A 20464-nucleotide genomic window follows, 5' to 3' on the forward strand; every position below is an offset into this window, starting at 1 on the left:
ATAAATAAATGCAAGGCATGGGAAAGGTGGCAAAAAAGAACTGAAATGACAAAAGGCAAAATAGAGCCAAGAAAAATGTAATATAAAGGGCCTCAACCAAAATGATCGCAAGCTGATAAGGACATATGAGGACAGAAAACTGGTATTTCCTGTATTGGAAGAAACTGGTGACATAATGATATTTAGATCAGAAAAACTTCAGAGAAAAGGGATGGAGAGGATCTGTTGTTGTGGAAGTAAAGATCATCAGAAGGTCATAGTAAATGTTGAAAAAGCAAGATTACTTAAAGGTTAGAAAGTATACTTTTGTACATAGATATGTAGATTTATGGAATAAGCTGGATGAAAATATATTCCAGGCCAATAGTATGAATGACTTTATGGCAAAGTTTGATATGTGAATGTAAAGAGATGAGACCCCATGAGTAAATTTCCAACCCTGTATACAACACCTAGGTAAGTACATGTACACCACACACACACAAAGCATAACACATTACAGAATTGGGGAAGAAAAAATAAATAAAACTAACTATGAAAAAGATCTTGGAGTGATAATTGGAAAGGACATGAAACCAGATAAGCATATAAACAAGATGTTTGGAGAAACCTACAACTTATTGAGAGCAATCAAAGTGGCATTTACCTATATGGACGAAGAAATGATAAGGAAAATACTTACTACACTAATAAGACCAAAACTCGAGTACGCAGCATCACTTTGGACACCCAGTACCAAAAAGAATATTAAGAAACTAGAAAGATTACAAAGAGCGACAACAAAACTAGCACCGACACTCGCCGAACTAACATATGAGCAAATATGACTATCCAAATTGAACCTACCAACTCTGGAACAAAGAAGAGAAAGAGGAGGTTTGCTAACTATCTACAGAATAATGAAAGGAATGGAAGTTTTAGACAGGAATGACCTATTAATGTGGGACAATGGTAAAACAAGAGGACACGGAAAAAAAATGAAAAAGGATAGTTGTAGAAAAAACTTGAAAAGGAACAGTTTCCCACACAGAGCGATAAATACATGGAACAAATTAGACAACAAAACAGTATGTGCTAACACTATACAAGATTTTAAGATAAAACTTGATGCGGAGAGATACAAAGACGGGTCACCACGAGCATAGCTCCCCTCCCGTATATTACAACTAGGTAAATACATGCACCACACACACCACACATATATATTGAGAGTAATAATAAAATAGAAAAGTGTATGCAAGAGATTTGGTGGATGAGAAAGTGTATAATTAATGTAGTATGGACAGAAAATTATATCCCGTCACGTGTGATGAAGGTAAAACAGGAACTTATAAAAGCTAAGAAAATGTGTCAATAGTACAAAAGAACAGACATGCTGACATTAACAAATTTGAAAAGGCTTAGATAAGGAGAGACACGGTGGAGGACAAGGCAAAAATTAGTGCCAAGAAGTATAGACAAAATGCAGCACATTGACAGAAATGGAGAAAGCATTTTTTTAGTAAATACTGATGGACCAGAAGTAAGGGAAATGGTATTTCAGAAAGAAGGAAGTGTTTAATGAAAAACTCTAAAGACTGTAAGGAGTTTGAAGTTGGCATATACCAGTATTACTAAATAGAGGTAAACAATTATCTGGTTGAAACCATGTAAGGAGTTTGAAGTTGGCATATACCAGTATTGCTAAATAGAGGTAAACAATTATCTGGTTGAAACCAAATTAGAAACAACTAAACATCAGTTTATATGGTGGAGTATACAGCATAAAGGAGAGAGATGACAGAAAGGGAGGCGATATGAAGATGGTAGTGAAGAACTTGAAAGTGATGGAGATGGTAGTATGAGAAAGGCTGGATTAACCTGTGGAATACAATGACACCTATGTAGGTGTCACAAGGCGTGAGTGAATATTCAACGATGCCGGTGTCAGTGCCCTGATTACATTTATCTTGTAGTTTTAGCTAAGTGGCCCATGTATTCTGTGAACAGGCTTAATGGCATTTTCTATGGTATTAATCATTGTGGGTGAAAGAGAACATGCAAATTACATACATATACCTAAGGCTTTTTCCTCTTTACAAGGGAGGTAGCCAAAAAACAAAGGCATAGAAACCACTCCCACCCATTCCATCCCCTACATACTCCACTCCCCTCTACCTTCTTCCCTCCCTCTTATCTCAGCATCGATGGGCCATCCCCACATCCTGTCTACTGCCCTGGGTCAGAAGCAGTGTCACAAGACACAGCACATCCACAGCAAGGCCGCTTCATTAAATCGGCGACTCCCCCTCTCTGATTTAATGAAATGCATATTATGATGCATCATTGTACATCAGACAGCCTAATGTATTATATTGAAGAGTTCAAGAGATATGGAAGGAAATTGTAAAATAAATTGCACTGGTGTGTGTACCTCCTAAGACAATGGCATGGCATGAAGATTACCAAGAGATGTTAGATGTACAGTAGGATCAAAGTTGAAGAAAACAAAAGAAGTGACAGTATTGTCCCATTAGGTGCCTTCAACTGTGAAGAACTAAAATGGAAAGGCTGTGAAGCAGGCAGAAATGTAATGTTGTTGGGCAATGCCCTGCTAAACATAGCAATGTACAAAGTAATGACACAGTGGATCACAAAACCAACAAGGGTAAGAGGGGAAGACACACCAGCTAGATGGGATTTACTGCTGACTAAAGAGCCAAATGGTTTAGATTATAAAGTTTACCAATGCCCAAAGGGGAAGAGTAACTATATAGTATGGGAGTTCAATTCAACTTGGGAATCCAGAACTAAGGGATGAGTTGTATAGGCAGGGGAGATAACTTTAGGGATGTTATAGTGGAGAGAATTGTGAAAATCTAAAGATATATAACATAAATGGGGTATTTTTATATACATTTTGTTTGTGGAAAAATATGACCAACACTGAAAGGAAAAATATTAAAGAAAATTTGGTTTTACCAGTTTCCACAAAAGTGGAAGATAGGAATAGGAAAGATGGAAAAATAGAGTGAAGAGTATAGGAGATCCATGAATGACTACACAACAGTAAGAAGATAGGAAGAAAGTAGTTTTGATAAATTTTAATTGGGAATTATAAAGATGAGTCAAAACTGATGTACAAATTCATCAGTTGAAGCACTGAAAAGGGTGGGTGGAACATAAATGGAACATCAAAATTAAGGAAAATTTGGTTTTACCAGTTTCCACAAAAGTGGAAGATAGGAATAGGAAAGATGGAAAAATAGAGTGAAGAGTATAGGAGATCCATGAATGACTACACAACAGTAAGAAGATAGGAAGAAAGAAGTTTTGATAAATTTTGATTGGGAATTATAAAGATGAGTCAAAACTGATGTACAAATTCATCAGTTGAAGCACTGGAAAGGGTGGGTGGAACAATGTATAAAGATGCCAAAGCATAAGTAGAAATATTGAACACTAGTTATGCTTATTAAGAAGGGCTGTTTTGAGGTACATGGAGGAATTTGTAGAAGTAGGAGGGTTGTATGACTTGAAAGCAGAGGTACAAAAACAACTGGAGGCTCCGGATGTGAGGAAACCCATAGGGCCTGATGGGATCTTAAGTTGGATACTCAAAGAATGTCAGACAACTAGTGGACAAGATGGATGAATTTTGACTGTTCACACTAAGAGAAGGGATTTGTTTGATCAGAAACTGGCTACTATTCTAATTTGTAAAGGTGATTATGGGTAGAATCTTCTAGATTATAGACCAGTGTATTTGATTAGTGTTGTAGATAAAATTTGTGAAAAAAATGTAAAAGACACATGATCAAAGTATTTAGTAAAGAAAATCCTGGTGGAAAATCAATTTGGCTCAAAAAAAGGAAGATCATGTGTTTCTGAGTTGTTGAGTTCTTACTCGCATAATGTGATCCAAGAGATGGTTGGGTGAACTATGCTTGGGTGTAGGGAAAGCATTTGATAAGGTACCCCACAAAAAATTACTATAGAAGCTAGAATATATAGGGCTTGAAGAAAACTTGCTATAATAGATGAAAGACTTTCTGAAGAATAGATTGGTGAGGACAGTAGTAAGTGTCAGTATTAGCACCAGCAATGTTCTTTGTTAAAGACATGACAAATAATTTGACCATTTATGCTAACTTCGCTGATTATGCAAAGATCATGAGAGTAAGTAATATAAGTGATTACAGGCAGTTACAAGATCTGGATATTATATACAAGTGGAAATGGGAGTAATGAATGAACTTCAGTATCAAGAAATACAAGATATTGGAATGTATAATGATTTTATTGAAAAGGCAAAGGAAGAAAGAGACTTGGGAGTAATGGTAATGGAAAAATTTTCATCAGAAATGTACGTCAGAAAGATCACTAAGGAAATGTATATTGAAGAACATAGGGGCATTCCACTGCATGGACAAAGACATGAAGATTACATAAAAGCTGTTTCGCATTGAACTGGAATATGCTGCAGAGGTAATGATAACCATACCAAGGAATCCAAGGGAATTGTTTATGGCATTGGTATGATGACTGAACCTTTGCACTAAAAACCTGAAATTTTCATCACGGTTGCAGATATTGACAATGTGACAGTCTAATGAAATAACCCCTGTCATGGATATGCTTCAAAAGTAGACACGCATCATTGAATTCCTCCACATAGAATTGGAACCAATTGACGTTCACCGGCGCTTAGTGAATGTTTACAGAGTCAAGGCAGTTGATGCCAGCACTGTTAGGGATGGGTTTGTTGATTCCAGAGTGGTGACAGAAATGTGAATGAACAGCACATCAAACAGCCATGCACAGGCCCTTCCTCATTGCAAGTTCATTGAGAAAAGGGTGATTATGTGGAGAAATAAATTCTGGAGCAAAAATCTCCTCTCATTTTAATGGTGCCTCTCTTTGTCTTCATATGTTTTCAAATTTTTAGTAGGCATTGCTTTCAGAACTACCATTGTATATAAACAAGATATAAAAAATTGGAAAATAGTAACTAAAATGGTTGGTCATACAAAAATTGAATATTCTGGGGCTGCCAGGATTAGAGTAGAGAAGAAAGATGATCTTATAGTGGTGTTTTGAATCATGAAAGGTGTTGACATGCTTGATGAAGAAGACCCCTTAGTACAGCAGAATAAAATTGAATAGATTCTGGAACTAAAGAAAAACAATGGAAATGTAAAGTGATAAAGATATTAACAAAGGCATGATAGTAAATGATGTGGTTGATTCTGTTTAAAGTCACGAGCTATCCCTAACTGGAGGCTAGGACAGTGCCCCTTATAGAGGACTTTGTAGCATGGAATTTAATGAACCATGCCCATGGTCCAACTTGCTTGTGACCATGTTCAAACCCATCTAAAAATTTAGTATATACTGTAGTAGTAAAAGATGTAGATGAAAAGTAAATAGATAAAATAGAAAATAAAAATTGACATGGGATGGACTAAGGAGAACAATGTTGAGAAACGAGAAAACCTAGGTTAGATTATATAATGTTAATTTTTTTTAATTAACATGTGTTCAAAATACAAAGGAAACTAAGAAATAATCTTGTCAAAAGTTCAGCCTCCCCTCCAAGCTTGAGGCATTTTGCCATTTTTGTATGTGCCAGTCCACTTCCACTCCATCTGTTTTAACTTGATAAAATTATAGCTTATATCTGCATGTTTAGTCTCATCCTCTTTTCCTTTTTTTCTCTTACCTCATGACTCATTATCCTTTGTCCATTCACATTCTTTATTTTATTTATTTATTGTTATTATTGTTATTATTATTATTATTATTATTATTATATATATATATATATATATATTTTTCCTATATTTGTGTGAGTGTTTGCAGGTGTGTCAGCATTTGTGTATCCTTTCCTGAGTTATTTTAAGTTTAAATGATTTGCAAGTATTGAATAGTGAGGTCTTCAAAAAGCATCACCATGCCAGGCCCAGCTCAGTTGGTTGTATGTTTGTAACTCTTTTATGTATTATTTCATTAAAACAGGATTACTTTTTCTTCTTCCCATGATGTAGTCCATTATCATATTACTTTGCCCAACATTAAGAAAAGTACTCATTCATACTCATAGTATTAAGTTTGTATGTTTTTGCTTGCTCTCATGGGATAGGTAGAGAGGAGTTTTGGACTCCATGGTACTGTAGGTTTCGTTATCAGCGTTTTACCACACCTTATATTAGACTTGGTTGTTCAGCAGCTGTTGTATTTTATTGTCTTCATGGCAAAGTATCATAGATATAGAATATGGAATAGTAGTTGTAAACAATATACGCACATCTTCCAACTTCAGTAAGTAGTCAGATTTTGTACTGGTTTCTAATTTTATTGCAATATTTTTGAAAACCTTTATATATATATATATATATATATATATATATTTATAATATATATATATACATATTTTTTGATGGATACCAAACTATCAAACTGGAGAAAAATTTAGATACAGTACTTATATATGAATTAAACTTTTCATTTGATTTTGTTCATGATGTAAATGTGTGTCCTTTCTCGACAGGAATTTGGTATCGGCCTCGCAAGATGGTAAGCTCATAGTATGGGACAGTTACACAACCAACAAGGTGCATGCCATCCCTCTCCGGTCCAGCTGGGTTATGACCTGTGCCTACGCCCCATCGGGCAGTTTTGTAGCATGCGGCGGCCTTGATAATATTTGCTCCATATATAGGTAAGTTGGGTATACAGTATGATAATCTAATGTTCAGTGGGGTGGTGTGTGCATAATTTGAATGGAGTTTATTACATGTATAGTACTAAAACATGTGAACACTGAAAAAGTATCTGCCTCAATTACAGTTGACTCTTGATAATTCAGTACTTTTGAGGCTTGGATTTTATGCAAATTGTGAATCTGGTGAATTATTCCCATATTTCATGATGTAAAGTTTCAATGTTTACATTTTGCCCCTAACTTTCAAGTTCATTGAGAAAAAGGTTAACAAGAAAGCAAAGTTACAACTTCACATAATGTTTCATTGTATAGCTTAGTGACTAGTGTTACTACTACCAGTTAACAGTAGTTTCTTGCTCTTGGTATTTACTTTTGAAATCCAAATTGCCAGAGAAGACTGCAGATAGCATAGATAAGCATAGCTGTCAATATTCATCATCCACATACAAAGAGTGATGATGGTGATGGAGGGGCACTCAAGCAAAACATATTGTAAATCCCAAATTATCAGATGCAATATTTATATAAGATTAGTATATGAAATGAATAATTCAGTGTTCTGTAAACACTACAAGTACAGAATAGAAATGTTAGAATAAGTAGCAGAGAAATTTCATGTGTCCTTATTTTAAAATGCAATCAGTTTTGATTTAGCTCTACTTTTCCTTCTTTATCATCCACAAATTGCATTTCTGTGATCATGTATGAATACCTGGTTTCATATTTGTAGGCACAATAATGTAAAGGTAATGTGTTTATGAAAATCAACACCAAAAAGTGTACTCGGGAGTAAAAAGTTAATCTTGTATAACAGCCCTGCATCACATGCAGTTGTTGTCTACTTACATAAACCTCAGAATTATTTTTTACTTTGCCTTGAATTTTTCTAAACAAGTATTGCCTGTGTCTGTTTGTGTTTTGATATGTCAGGCACATCACTTAATACTTGAATCACTCCTTTTGATCTTTTAAGAAAGAAAAATTACATAACTATTGCTGTGTTTTCAGAATTTATTCATAGTTCTTTTTTATGCCTATATATGTCCGTAAAGTTGGGTAACTGATACTGTTATTTTCATTCAAATGTATTTTTGTTTTTTAGCCTGAAGACAAGAGAAGGCAATGTGAGAGTAAGTAGGGAGTTGCCTGGTCACACGGGCTATCTCAGTTGCTGCCGGTTCTTAGATGATAACCAAATAGTCACAAGTTCAGGAGATATGACCTGGTGAGTATAAGTGTTTCTTTTATGGAATTAACATTACAGATGCAAGTACTGGCCATTGAGGAACTTGGCTAGTTATTTCCCTTCATCTTGATATTTCATTACTAAGGTCTTGTACATGGATAGGGGGGGATGCAAGGGTAATGGGCTGGAGATTGAAGATAGTTAGAGAAAATGTAGAAAAGTGGGAGGTAAGCCAGTTGTTGTTTGCACTTTTAGCAGGATCAGAGGAGGGATTAAGAAAGTTAGTGACAGTTTGGGAAGGTGTGTGAAAAAAGGAGGTTGAAGATAGATGTGGATAAAAGTAAGGTGATGAGATGTACAAAGGGAGAAGATGGGTGCAAATTGGATGTGAATATTAAGGGAGAGACTGGAGGAAGTGAATACCTTTAGATACTTGGGTGTGAATGTGGCAGGAAAGGGAGGAGTGGAGAGAGAATGTAGATTGAGAGAAGCAAGTAAATGCATTGGGGAATTAAAAAGTGTAATGAGAAATAGACATTTGGGAATGGATGCTAAGAGGAGATTGTATGAAGGAGTGATTGTGCCAACAGCACTGCATGGGGCAGAAACATGGAACATAAGAGAGAAGGAGTTTGAATGTGTTTGAAATGAGGTGCCTGAGAAGTATGATGGGTTTACTAGGTTGGATAGAGTGAGAAGTGAGGAGAAGAGTAGATGTGGAAAGGGAGTTGGGAGATAGGGTTGCTGAAAGAGTATTGGGATGGTTTGGACACATGGTAAGAATGAGGTGTGGAAGAAGTGAACATGAGGGGACTACCAAGGATTGGATGGATGGGGTAAAAGGGGCATTGGGAAGGATGGGAGAGGACAGAAGATAGGGGTGAGTGAAGAAGGGTTTTGTATGGATGATACTGTGATGCATGAGGTGGAGTGGGTTTTGGATGGAGGGTGAGGGAGTATGTGTGAAAAATAAATTGATGCAGCGCAGAGGGATTTCTCCCCATCTTCTCCATTTATGCTGATTTAATGAAGCAGCCTTGCTGTGAATGTGATGTGTCTTGTGACACTGCTTCTGACCCAGGGCAGTGGGCGAGATGCAGTGATGACCCTAAGAGTAGCTACTAAGATAAGAGGGAATGAAGGGGGTGGATTGGAGTGGACTATATGGTGATAGAATGGGTGGGAATGGTTTTTATGCTCATGTTTTTTGGCTACCTCCCTTGTAAGGGGAAAAAAGCCTTTGGTATATGTATGTTTATTTGTATCAGGTTCTTTGGTAAGCAGCAAGTCCAATCTCAGAATTGCATTGCCTGCTCTTAATCTAGTAATATCTTGGATCCATTAGGTCAGTGTTATACATCATAAAATTTAATAGGGTATTGCCCAAAGAATCTTCACTTCCACTTGCTTCCCACTCTTTCCAGTCCAGCTCTTTACAATTAGTCTCCCAGGATTATAATGCCACTTTGTTCAGTACTTTGTGATTGAAAACATGTGTCCTGACATTTTTTGATATTCATCTTTATTCCAGGTGCATATCTTCTCTCTCTTATGATTCTAGTTCTTAGTTTTATTACTTTGTTAGTGTAATGAGAAGGGTGTGGATCTTGTATCTTCCCTAGTTGTGGATCAGTCCCATAGTGGCTGTTACGTGCCCCAAAAGTCCAGGCACTTGGGGCAAAGGTGATAGCTTTAGCAATAGCTACCCATCTCCTGCCATATGTTCCACACCCTTTTTTGCCCTACATTAACTCTGTATCAAGTTGTCCACTATATTTTTCACTGCCAACTTTCCCCCCAGCCCCCACCTCCCATTTTAGTTTTTACTTCCCCCAACTCTTGAGCCACTGTTTCCTAATTGTAGTTAAATGATTATGGATGGTAAAGGTGTTAGGGTGATAATAAACCATCAAAATTATTTTTTGTGTGTGTGAGAGAGAGAGAGAGAGAGAGAGAGAGAGAGAGAGAGAGAGAGAGAGAGAGAGAGAGAGGGGGGGGGGAGAGGGAGGAGGGAGAGTACATGGTGACATATTTGGCTGTAAGAGATGAGAGAGCTTACAATGTATTGAATGAACATATACTTACTCTTGACTGATAATCTTAGGTTTGCTTTGTATCTACGTTGTATCTAACACATTTTTATGTATTGCAGTGCTTTATGGGATATAGAAACAGGTCAACAATGCACAGCATTCACGGGTCACACAGGCGATGTCATGTCCCTGTCCCTGTCACCCGACATGAGGACGTTTGTTTCTGGTGCTTGTGATGCCTCGGCCAAGCTGTGGGACATCAGGGAGGGTGTGTGCAGGCAGACCTTCCCTGGGCACGAATCGGATATTAATGCCGTTACGGTCAGTATTGCTGTTCAAAGTTGTATTATGTATTAGTTGAATATACAGTTCCACTTCTGATCTCTTGATCCTGACAGTATAATTTCCTCAGTTCTCTCGTGTCTTTCCAGTTTTCCTCGCTTTTCCCTTTCAATTTAGTTTCATTTATGAATATTTACCTTTCTTCTCTCATGCTACTGATATCTATTTTACTCAGTTGTTTTACAGCTATCCTTATTCAGGGTTCTGGTAGGAATTGTTTTCCCAGACCCTCTTTTTTTTCTTTTTGACTCTTCATGGGAGAGACATACAGAAAGGGTAGTCCCAGCCCCCTCTCTTTCTCCCATTTAGATACCTTTTACAACATGTATGATAACATGTCCTAACCCCCCACCACGGGAGTATAGGGAAAAAGGTGAGGACTGAGGAGTTGTAAAGGAGAGATTCAAATTTCTTGCCCTGGTTCACTCTTGCAGGAAGCCTGTGGCCACCAGGAGAGAGGTTGTAGAACTGTCTAGAGTACGTGTAGGGCAGTATATAATATGTTCTGTCTTTAGTGTGATGGTTGCATCAAGGAAATATAAATGGAAGTGGAAACATGGAGTGGCTGTAATGAAGGTGAGCGAAGGTAGGAGGTGCCATGAAAGTAATATGAAGAAGAAATTTAAAGTTGATGGAAGCAATGAAAGGATTGTATGAAGCAGTAGTTGTACTATTATTTGTGGGAGAAACCAGCATGATGAAGGGAGCAAATGAAAATTTTGTGGAGGTAGTGGAAACAAGGTGCTTGAGGGAGTTAAAAAAAATATATAGCTAGTAAGGAATGATAGGATTCATGAAGGGATGGAGATGCAGGTGAGATTGGGAAGAATAGTAGAACAGGCCAACTTAAAGATGGTTTGGACATGTGAGAACAGATGGGAATAGATATCCGTGGGGTGATATGAATCAGTCGTAAATTAGTGTTGAATCTGTAAGATGTGTGGCAGCAGATCTTCAAAACCTGTTGACACCACAACCTTGACCTGGAGGCACAGGCCCAAGAGGTTGACATCATCACCAAACTAGGTCCAAGATATCTTTCTGTCAATTTTGGCAGTATTTCCTCCACATTATCCATGCAAGGAGAACTGGTAACCAACTGGAGCTCTCCTCTCGATACTATAAGCCTGTGAAAGAAACTGTTCAACACAAAAACAGTACAGATAACAATCCAGGGGTTCTTCCCAAAGGGATTTATTGGAAGACAGGCTGTTAAAAGGTAAAATGGGTAGTTCATTAAATGCTTAGCATTGTTCCCCCTGTCAGTGGGAAAACAAGTGGGTGTAGGATGGGTTAAGGATTGGTGTATGCATTAGGTGATCACCTCCATTATAAAGGAGATAATGTTTGTTCACCAAAAAATGTATATACATAAACCAAAAGGACCATTAAACCTTGTAAAGTGAGTGGCCCAGCCAAAGTATACACCCACTCTCCACCCAACCTATGCATGACAATTGAGGTCACCATACAGTTTGAAAACAAAGCCAGCACAGAATAGGCCTTCCCACAGAAACAAACTGCTCCAGATGCAACTGTCTCACAGAAGACACTGAAAACATCATTGTGCACTGCCTTACCTTGCACAAGAACATTGTATTTCTTCCTTGAGTGATGTATGGTCCAATCCAGTGGCTATTACCAGTTAACTGGGAACTGGGTATCCTGCAAGAGAGATCTGGGGCATTGGATTTATTGATTGATCAAGGTGAAAAGATCAAGAGATTGGAATGGGGTAAGAATTGAGGACTTTCATCAATTTCTGTATTTTCTTAACGAGTATTTCCCTTTGCAGTTCTTCCCCAACGGCCACGCCTTTGCTACAGGCTCAGATGATGCCACCTGCCGCCTGTTTGACATCAGGGCTGACCAAGAGTTGGCCATGTACTCCCATGATAATATCATATGCGGCATCACCTCGGTGGCTTTCAGCAAGTCAGGTCGTCTGCTGCTGGCTGGCTACGATGACTTTAATTGTAATGTTTGGGATTCAATGAGGACTGAACGAGCAGGTGAGTTCAGCAAGCCTAAAACTAGGTTAACACAAATTACTTAAATATACAGTGTCATCATATTTTTAGTTGGGAGGGGTGGTATGTATATTGGATTCATGAGTTGTTACAGGAAAACATATACTCTCTTGAATTATTTTAGTAAGATCTAACCATGAGTTGTTTTTTCAGTAATACATAATATTATTGTGTTTTTGTACTACAATACAAAAATTTGTGTATAATGACTTGTTGATAGTTTTGAAGTTTTTGTCAATCTACAGTCTGCTTATTTTCTGCACAAAAATCTAAGTATTCTTCATAGGACTTTATGATTCCCCCACCCCTTCACCCTCAGTTATTATTTCAATTTCTATGCATTAGTGTTGGAAATGATTGTACATGTACAAAGAGCTCTTTCCCCCCTTACAAGAGAAGTGACTAAAGTCAAAAGGCATTCCATTCCTACCTATTCCACCCCCTCCCTTCCTCTAGGAAGGAAATGATTGTACATATACTAAAAGGTCCTTTCTCCTGTATAAAGATGGCCAGCCAAGGTATGCACCTCATCCATCACCCATCCCACACCTATTAGTTTTCCCTTTTTATCTTATCAAGCAAAGAGACTGGAATGAATTACATGCATAGCAAAGGGGCTTTTCCCCCTAATGACAGGTATACATCCATCCCACATCAATCTAAAACCCATTCATCATATCTCCAATCGTAGTACCTCATGGATGAAGGGCCACCCTATCCCTCACCATACCACTTGGGGTAAAAATCCATGCAGCAAGATACAGTACCTCCACAGTGAGGCCCAACAGGCAGAACTGGTCCCCAGTCTTCCCCTCCCCAGTTCATACAAGAACTCTACGGAACAGATAAGAAGAAAATCTCCTTGGATTTCATCATCTCAACCGCTTTCCATTCATTCCCATCTTTAGTATTCCCTCGTCCTCGTATCTACAGACATTCCTTCTTGCTTCTGATGCCTCTTTCACTATTCCATTCACTTCATTCTTAGTCATCCTCTCAAGTTCTCTCTAGCTACTTCTGCTGTTCTTACTTTTTTTCTAGTCTTTCATCACTCATTCTTTCCATGTGCCCAAACCATCTGCAAGGTTTGATGTACCTTGGCCAACACTTCTTACTATCCTTGTTTTTTCCCCTCCCACATTTCCCATGGTATCCAGCCATGAGAGAAGTGGCGAGGAGACAAAATATGGGGATGGAAAGAGAGCAATAGGGTCAGTGTGTTTACGTGGTTTGAGCATATGGAAAGAATGAGTGAGGAAACACTGAAATGAGGAGTGAACAGAAATTACATTAAAATTATATATGTTAAACAAATTTTAATGTGTATGAGGCGGGTGTCTTCTTTGACCCTTTAAGCAGGCTAGGGCACCCAAGTTGAGTACACACCCACATCATCAACACTAAAACCCATTTAACACACCATATCAGCAGCATGTGAATGAGGGATTATCCTTGTAACTACCACACCACTTGGGTCAAGGGCAATGTATAGAAACAATGCCTCTACAGCAGGACCCAACAGCTGGAGTTTATTTACCCTCACCACTTCATATGGCAACCCCACATCTCACCTTGTTCATTCAAAATTTAAGGAGATTAGAACAGACATCCTTTTGGGCTATGTACTTTTGTACATTCAGTCTCTATTCACTCTTATCTTTTGCACTCTAACTTGCTCGACAGACGTTTTATATGAATCCCAAAGCCTCTTTTGCCCCCCATCCATTCACCTCATTTTTAATCTTGATCCTCTCAGGTTCACTCCATTAACTTGTGCTTTCTACACTCTTGTTGTTAGTCTTTCCACATTTACTCTATTCAACACATTTTTCCTTGCATGCTTGGGACATTTTTATGTTGCCAAGTTGACAGCTTTGGACATGGTTGAATATATCCTGGCCTAAGGTTATCACCTTTTGCTGATGTTGAATTGGTAGACTAAAGAGTTCTCTATTTGCAGGTGTGTTGGCAGGCCACGACAACCGTGTGAGCTGCCTGGGGGTGACAGAAGATGGTATGGCTGTGGCTACTGGCTCCTGGGATAGCTTCCTCAAGATCTGGAACTAAGCTCTTCAGGCCAAGACCACAAGAACCATGATCCTCCTCCCCACCCTCCCCATCCCACCACCACAAGACAGAAGAAGAGTGTGCCAGCATTGCCCTGGATCTAGTGACATCAAGAAAGCAAGATGAAGACCGAGATGGCCACTGCCACCACCACTACCACCACCACCACTACCACCACCATCCATCAGAGGGTCATGACCACCCTTTGCTTATGGATCATTGCAGTAATAGCAAGACAACTTATTGCATAGTTATTTATTTTTACCAGCTTTTACATGAGAAAATATCTATGTATGTGGGATGTATGCATGTGTGAGTGCTATGTGGGTATTATAAGTGAGGGTCTCATGGAATTTGCCTTGAGAGGAGCACAGTAACTTGGCTCCGCTCCACAACGAGTGGCACGACATGACCAGCAGTGCATCCTCACACAAGGCCGGCAGGGAGTCTATGGCCGACTGATGGAAGCGCGGCAAACAACCAGCGGTGGCCTTACATGAGTGGTGGAGTGCAGCAGCAGCAGCAGCGCCGAGGGGAGGCCGTGGGATGCATCACCAGCGCTGGAAGGGCCTTGCCGCCTCCTCCAGGGGCTCCAGCGCTCCCAGGGGCGGCCCGGCCATCCATTCTTCCTTTGTTGTCTAGTCAGCCTGATTGAGTTGCACTAAGCTATTGAGTGTGGAGGCCAGCAGTGCAGTTTTGGTCTCTGACCAAGACACCCGATGTTGAGGAGGAGGAGGAAGCGCTCAAGTATGGAATGAGGCAGTTGCGGAGAAGGAGCGCCTGGTGGAGACACTGTAGGAGGCGAGGTGGGCATTCATTGGTTGGTGCCCAACTGGTGGAGTTGTGGTACATCCAGGGGACGGCTGCCAGGGCTAGCAGGTCCCCAGGGGAAAGACACTACGTCTTTGCTCCAGGGTCTTGGGCAACCCGACCAGCCTCACAACCCGGGCAATGTGTTCATGCTGCCTTAGGGCGATGACTTCCCCACCACTGAAGACACGCGAGGTGCTTGAGTATGACAAAGCATTTCCTCACTGCTCCACTGCTTGCTTCTTGCGCGCATGTCGGGTCAGGCAGCTACTGTTGGTTCGTGTTGTACCAGGGGAATGCTATTATCCATATTGGGACCACGTGGTGATAGTGTCAAATTGCAAGCATTCTGAGAAGCTGAAATCTTTGATACAGTTACCCTTCCTGCATCTAATGAGTGTGCACTTAGAACAGTTAAGTGCCATTTCCAAGGTGACCTCAACTGCCATGTAGGTTTAATTTGGGCAATTCTTAGTTAGATATGGAAAGATTAACACCCCTAAGCTTACCTAAATTGTCAGTTTTATTCTTATTTCATTTTATTTTATTATGTATATATATATTTTTTTTTCCTTATCTTCTCAATGATTACAATTGATAAGCTTTTTTTCCGACCTAGCTTGTTGCTTTAGAATAGCTCTGATGCTGAAGTCACCATCTAAGGAGACTGTTTCAAATAAGAAACCTTAGTATCGATAGCATCTCTTCCTATTTGTTAATTATTTGAATTGAGTTTTATGGTGAAGATACGATTATTATATCAATTATTATTATAGATATAATTATTGATGGGCTTTTGTTACCACATTTGATTACTGTGATGCCATGCGTGCTGAATGGCAGCGAAATCTGGTAATAGTTGGGATGTGTGTTGCAGATGATGTGACTACTTGTGTAACAGATATTAGCAACCAAGGATTTCTCTCGATGACCACTTGCTCAGAAATCTGTACCTAGACTCATGTCGAAAGGTGAAATTGAAACACTTCCCCAGAAAAAAATAAAAATAAAAAAGAAAGCTAAAGGTTAAAAGTAAGTACTAAGGATTCATACCACATTGGTAGTCATCAATTCGTAGTTGTATATTTTGATAGTCATTTCTACTTTTTGTCCCCCCATTACAAGTGGCTTACATGACAGCTGTGCTCTATATTAACAAAATTTCACAAATATTGGTGACGAGCACAAAGGGGGGGGAAAATGTGTAAAAAAAAAAAAAAAAATAAGAAGAAAAAAAAAAGTGTCCACCCTAAAGGTCAGGTCGTGTCGTACAAGTTGTCAACCATTGGAGCACAAATGCGCACAATACAATCCTATGCAGCACATTGCAGGCCGGGTGGACATGGTCAGCTCAAAGTGTGCTGCTCTTATTTCATCCCCCTCCCCCCACAACTCCCTTGTTTTTCATCACCTTCCCCATTCATTTTTATTTATTTTTTTTTTTTTTAAGTATAATTATTATTATTATTATTATTTTAATTGTCATTTTTATTAACATTATTTTTGTTGTTGCAAGAAGGCCTCTAGGCTTCTTGATCATCACCTGGACCCTAAATTGCTTTGGTCAGCCCCGTGGTGCCAAGCATAAACTTGGGTTCTGTTTCCTGAATGCTTTCCCACTTCCCGCATCTGTCACAACAAGCCTAACTTATAATTATGCTGAATCCTGTCAATTGCTGATTATTATTATTGCCAAGGGAATTTGTAGGAACACAAATATCAGCATTTCAGGTTACCTGTGAGAAAGTTTGAAAGTTGATTATGCAGTCCCTTTATGTTGATGAATCGTGTATGTTTGATTTTGCCTGCCGGTGAGTGTGCAGCCTCATCCCTGCCGTGGCTACCGACCCTGTCCAGCTGAACAAGCGCTGTTGGGCCTGGATCCGCCCCTCCTCTCACACCCACTCGGAAGCTTATAGAACAGCCAAACAATTTCTTAGCGACCATCTGTAAGAAATGCAAGGGCTCAGGGCTGTTCTATGGACCTCTGGTTGATGGTGGGAGCACAGTCGGGACGGGTTTGGCTGGACCATCGGATGGAGGAGTGCAAGTTTGGGATCTAGTCAGTACTGCCAACACCACCACCCCCCTCCCCTAAACCTGACGTTGTTTCCTTCAGTCCCTCACCTCTTTTGCCGCTTGCCCATACCTTTGCGTAGCCTTTGACGTTTGATAGGGGCGGGGGCGCGCCCACAGTTAGGCACGCGCCCATTTTGGGCATGTCCGTGGTGTAGTTTGGTACCAGGTGGATCTCATGCTTGCACTCATCCCCGCGGTGACCACTCCAGGGCCTCACGCCAAGCGGAGGCCTCACACTCACTTCTTTGTCCAACGTTTCTAATAAAGAATAATGGTAGTAGTTTTTCTCAGCCAAAAACATGTGTAAAGATAAAGTGGTATAAATAGTAGTCAGATTTTAAAACCTTTTCCGGGAGTGTGAAGTGTCAAGTGTAGCATTAAAATTCCATTACTGTACTAAGCCGAATGGAACCCTCTCTCCACGGTACTGCCCGAGACTGACGGACCTGCGAACCGGGCAGCAGCAGCTGGTGGTGACAACGAGGTGGGCCTCTTGGTGGACCGGCCTGAGCCGGCGGGGGGGCGTATGGGGCGTTCCTACTGGAATCCACAGACCACAGCCGCCCCCGCGCCTCCGTCTACGGCTGCAGCCATAAAGTACAGCCGTGGGGCCGGTCCCCGGCCCCCGTGGCTCACCACCATCACACCATGTACCCAAGTGTGCAGCAAAGTCAAAGATACTGCTAAATTATTTTACATGGAACAAGGAAATCAAGTGAAAGTGTGATTTTATTTAGAAGAAGTTTCAAGTACCCAATGAGTTGTAGACAAGAGTCCAAGACAGTGGTATTGGGTGGGCCGAGGCGGTGGTGGGGCCTAGTGAGTCACCTGGCGATGACGAGGGTAATGACACGGGACCCGCTTGCTTACCACAGGACCCGTGTAGGGCCGCTGCTGCTGCTGCTGCTGCTGCTGCTGGGCCAATCACACCCACGCATGCATGCACGCACGCACGCACGCACGCAGGACCACTGGTGTTCATCACCAGTACTGCTACTAATACTATTATTACTATTACCACTACTACTACTATATTGCGTGAAGGGTTGCCCCCTCTGCGCACGTGCCCCCCACCCACCCCCGGCCCACACTGTTCTACGAGGGATTTTTCAATTAATTCCAACTCCGGTTGTAGCTTATGAAGTCTTGTTTGTGAATTTATGTAAGTAATCATCTGACTTGTCCAATAAAGCTATTTGTCATTATTACTTAGTTTTATTCCTACCATGCATAGTTGTAGTGGTGTTTCATTAGTATGTATAACCTTTTTCTTGCTACTGAAAGGGCATACATGATAGCATGGCACCAAGAGATTTAGAGGACAAGGCCCATCAGATACGGATTGGATTAGTTACAATTGATTTAATCCTATTCTGTAAGGCATTTCTTACAGCAAAATTATTTTCAGCTCAATACTCGCATAATTGCTCAATGGTATCAAGAATAAGAACGTGCATCATAATTGGTGGAAAAAACTTTCACCTGCCATTGGATCAGTGACAGAAAAAATAACATTCCAAAGAGTTCTGGCACATACCAGATGCCTTTCAACTCTACCATTGGTAAACATACCACCAACCTTGCCTCCACCTAGAGGCATCCCGAAAGCACCAGTACCTCCTCTAAAGATCAGGCCTAAATAGACACATAGTCACTTCAGCTATCCTACTTGTTTTCCCAGACAGCAGGCGGTGCATGGGCACTGCAAGGTACACGTAAGGAATCTGAATCCAATGGCGTGAGTGTGGAGCCCAGCCAAACTGGATTCCTGCCCCTAAATGTGCTGGCACCAGAAGTGGAAGAGTGGTGTCAAAGTACAATCAGCAGGAGGCTTGGTGGCTCTCAACCTGTAGGTGAGGTGGCCCAATCAGTGACCAAACTGACCCCCCCAAAAAAAAAAACATACCACACACACACACACACACACACACATGCCACAAATCTGATCTGCTTTTACTCTAGACTAGATGTAATACAGGAAAGGGATGGATGGGCTGATTGTGCTTTCCTAGATCTACAAAAAGTTCTTAATAATAAAGTACCACATAGAGAACTATTAGGAAAACTGAAAACATAGGAGGGGTACAAGGTAAACTACTAATGGATGGAGGATTTCCTGCATGGAAGAATAATGAGAGTAGTACTCAGAGATAAAGGGTCTACTTGGGAAGTGGTGATTAGTAAAATTCCACAAGGATCAGTACTGGCTCCAATAATGTTTGCTATTTATGTGAATGACAAGAACGAGGGTGTAGATAGTTACATGAACTTTGCTGAGGACCCCAAGTTATTGAAAAAAGTGAGCACTGAAATAGACTGAGTCACTGCAGAGAGATCTGAACAAAATTTGGGAATGGAGTAAGAAGTGGACTTCAAACATAAAGAAATATATAATCGAATTTAGAAAACATAAAAACAGGATATAAAGACAAAATAAAATTGGTGAAAAAGATGTAAAGAAAGTAGGACTTGAAAAAAAACGGATTAATCATCACAAAGGACATGTCCCCTGATAAACATAAAATTGCTGGAGGAACCTACAACTTACTGTGGTCAATAAAAGTGGCTTACTTGAATGAAGAAATGGTGAAAATACTAGTTGCACTGATAAGACCAAGATTGGAATACGCAGTGACACTGGTTACCCAGTGCCAAAAAAAAATATAAAGAAAATTGAAAGAATCCAAAGAGCACTTTCAGAACTGTCATATAAAGACTGTCAAAACTAGAGTTACCCACTCTGGAACAAAGAAGAGACTTGTTGACCATCTTTAGAATCATGAGAGGAACAGAAGTCCTTGATTGAGAAGACTTACTAAAATGGGACACAAGAAATACAAGAGGACATGGAAAGAAACTCAAAAAGAGCAGTTATAGAAGAGACCTGAAAAAGAACAGGTGTCCTCACAGAGAGGTGGATGTATGGAATATACATACATACATATACCAAGGCTTTTTCCCCCTTACAAGGGAGGTACCCAAAAAGGAAAAGGCATAAAATCATTCCCACCCATTCCATCCCTGAATACACTCCACACCCCTCCACCCTCCCTCTTATCTTAGCACCTCGTGGATGACAGGTCATCCCTGCACCTTGTCCACTGCCCTGGTCATATGCAGTGTCGCAAGACACGGCACATCCACAGCAAGGCCGCTTCATTAAATCGGCGACCCCCCTCTCCGTCCCCCCATGCATAAAAGGAGAAGACGGGGA

The 20464-nt window shown here is 40.2% G+C and overlaps 1 protein-coding gene across 8 annotated transcripts in view; it reads left to right on the forward strand.

Annotated features, from left to right (window-relative positions):
* The window catches only part of Gbeta13F (guanine nucleotide-binding protein subunit beta-1), a 115787-nt gene extending 97332 nt beyond the window's left edge, over window positions 1-18455 (forward strand). For all 8 annotated transcript variants that reach the window (XM_076193095.1, XM_076193093.1, XM_076193094.1 and 5 more), the window contains 5 exons: window positions 6530-6700; window positions 7806-7928; window positions 10042-10243; window positions 12060-12276; window positions 14255-18455. In XM_076193095.1, coding sequence (XP_076049210.1) covers window positions 6530-6700; window positions 7806-7928; window positions 10042-10243; window positions 12060-12276; window positions 14255-14361 — 820 coding nt within the window. In that variant the 3' untranslated portion in view covers window positions 14362-18455. The remainder of the gene's footprint in view (window positions 1-6529; window positions 6701-7805; window positions 7929-10041; window positions 10244-12059; window positions 12277-14254) is intronic.
* The last annotated feature ends 2009 nt before the right edge of the window (window positions 18456-20464 follow it).

Source organism: Oratosquilla oratoria, chromosome 11 (assembly GCF_046742065.1).
Source record: "Oratosquilla oratoria isolate Oo_2021 chromosome 11, ASM4674206v1, whole genome shotgun sequence".
NCBI classification, from domain to species: Eukaryota; Metazoa; Arthropoda; class Malacostraca; order Stomatopoda; family Squillidae; genus Oratosquilla; species Oratosquilla oratoria.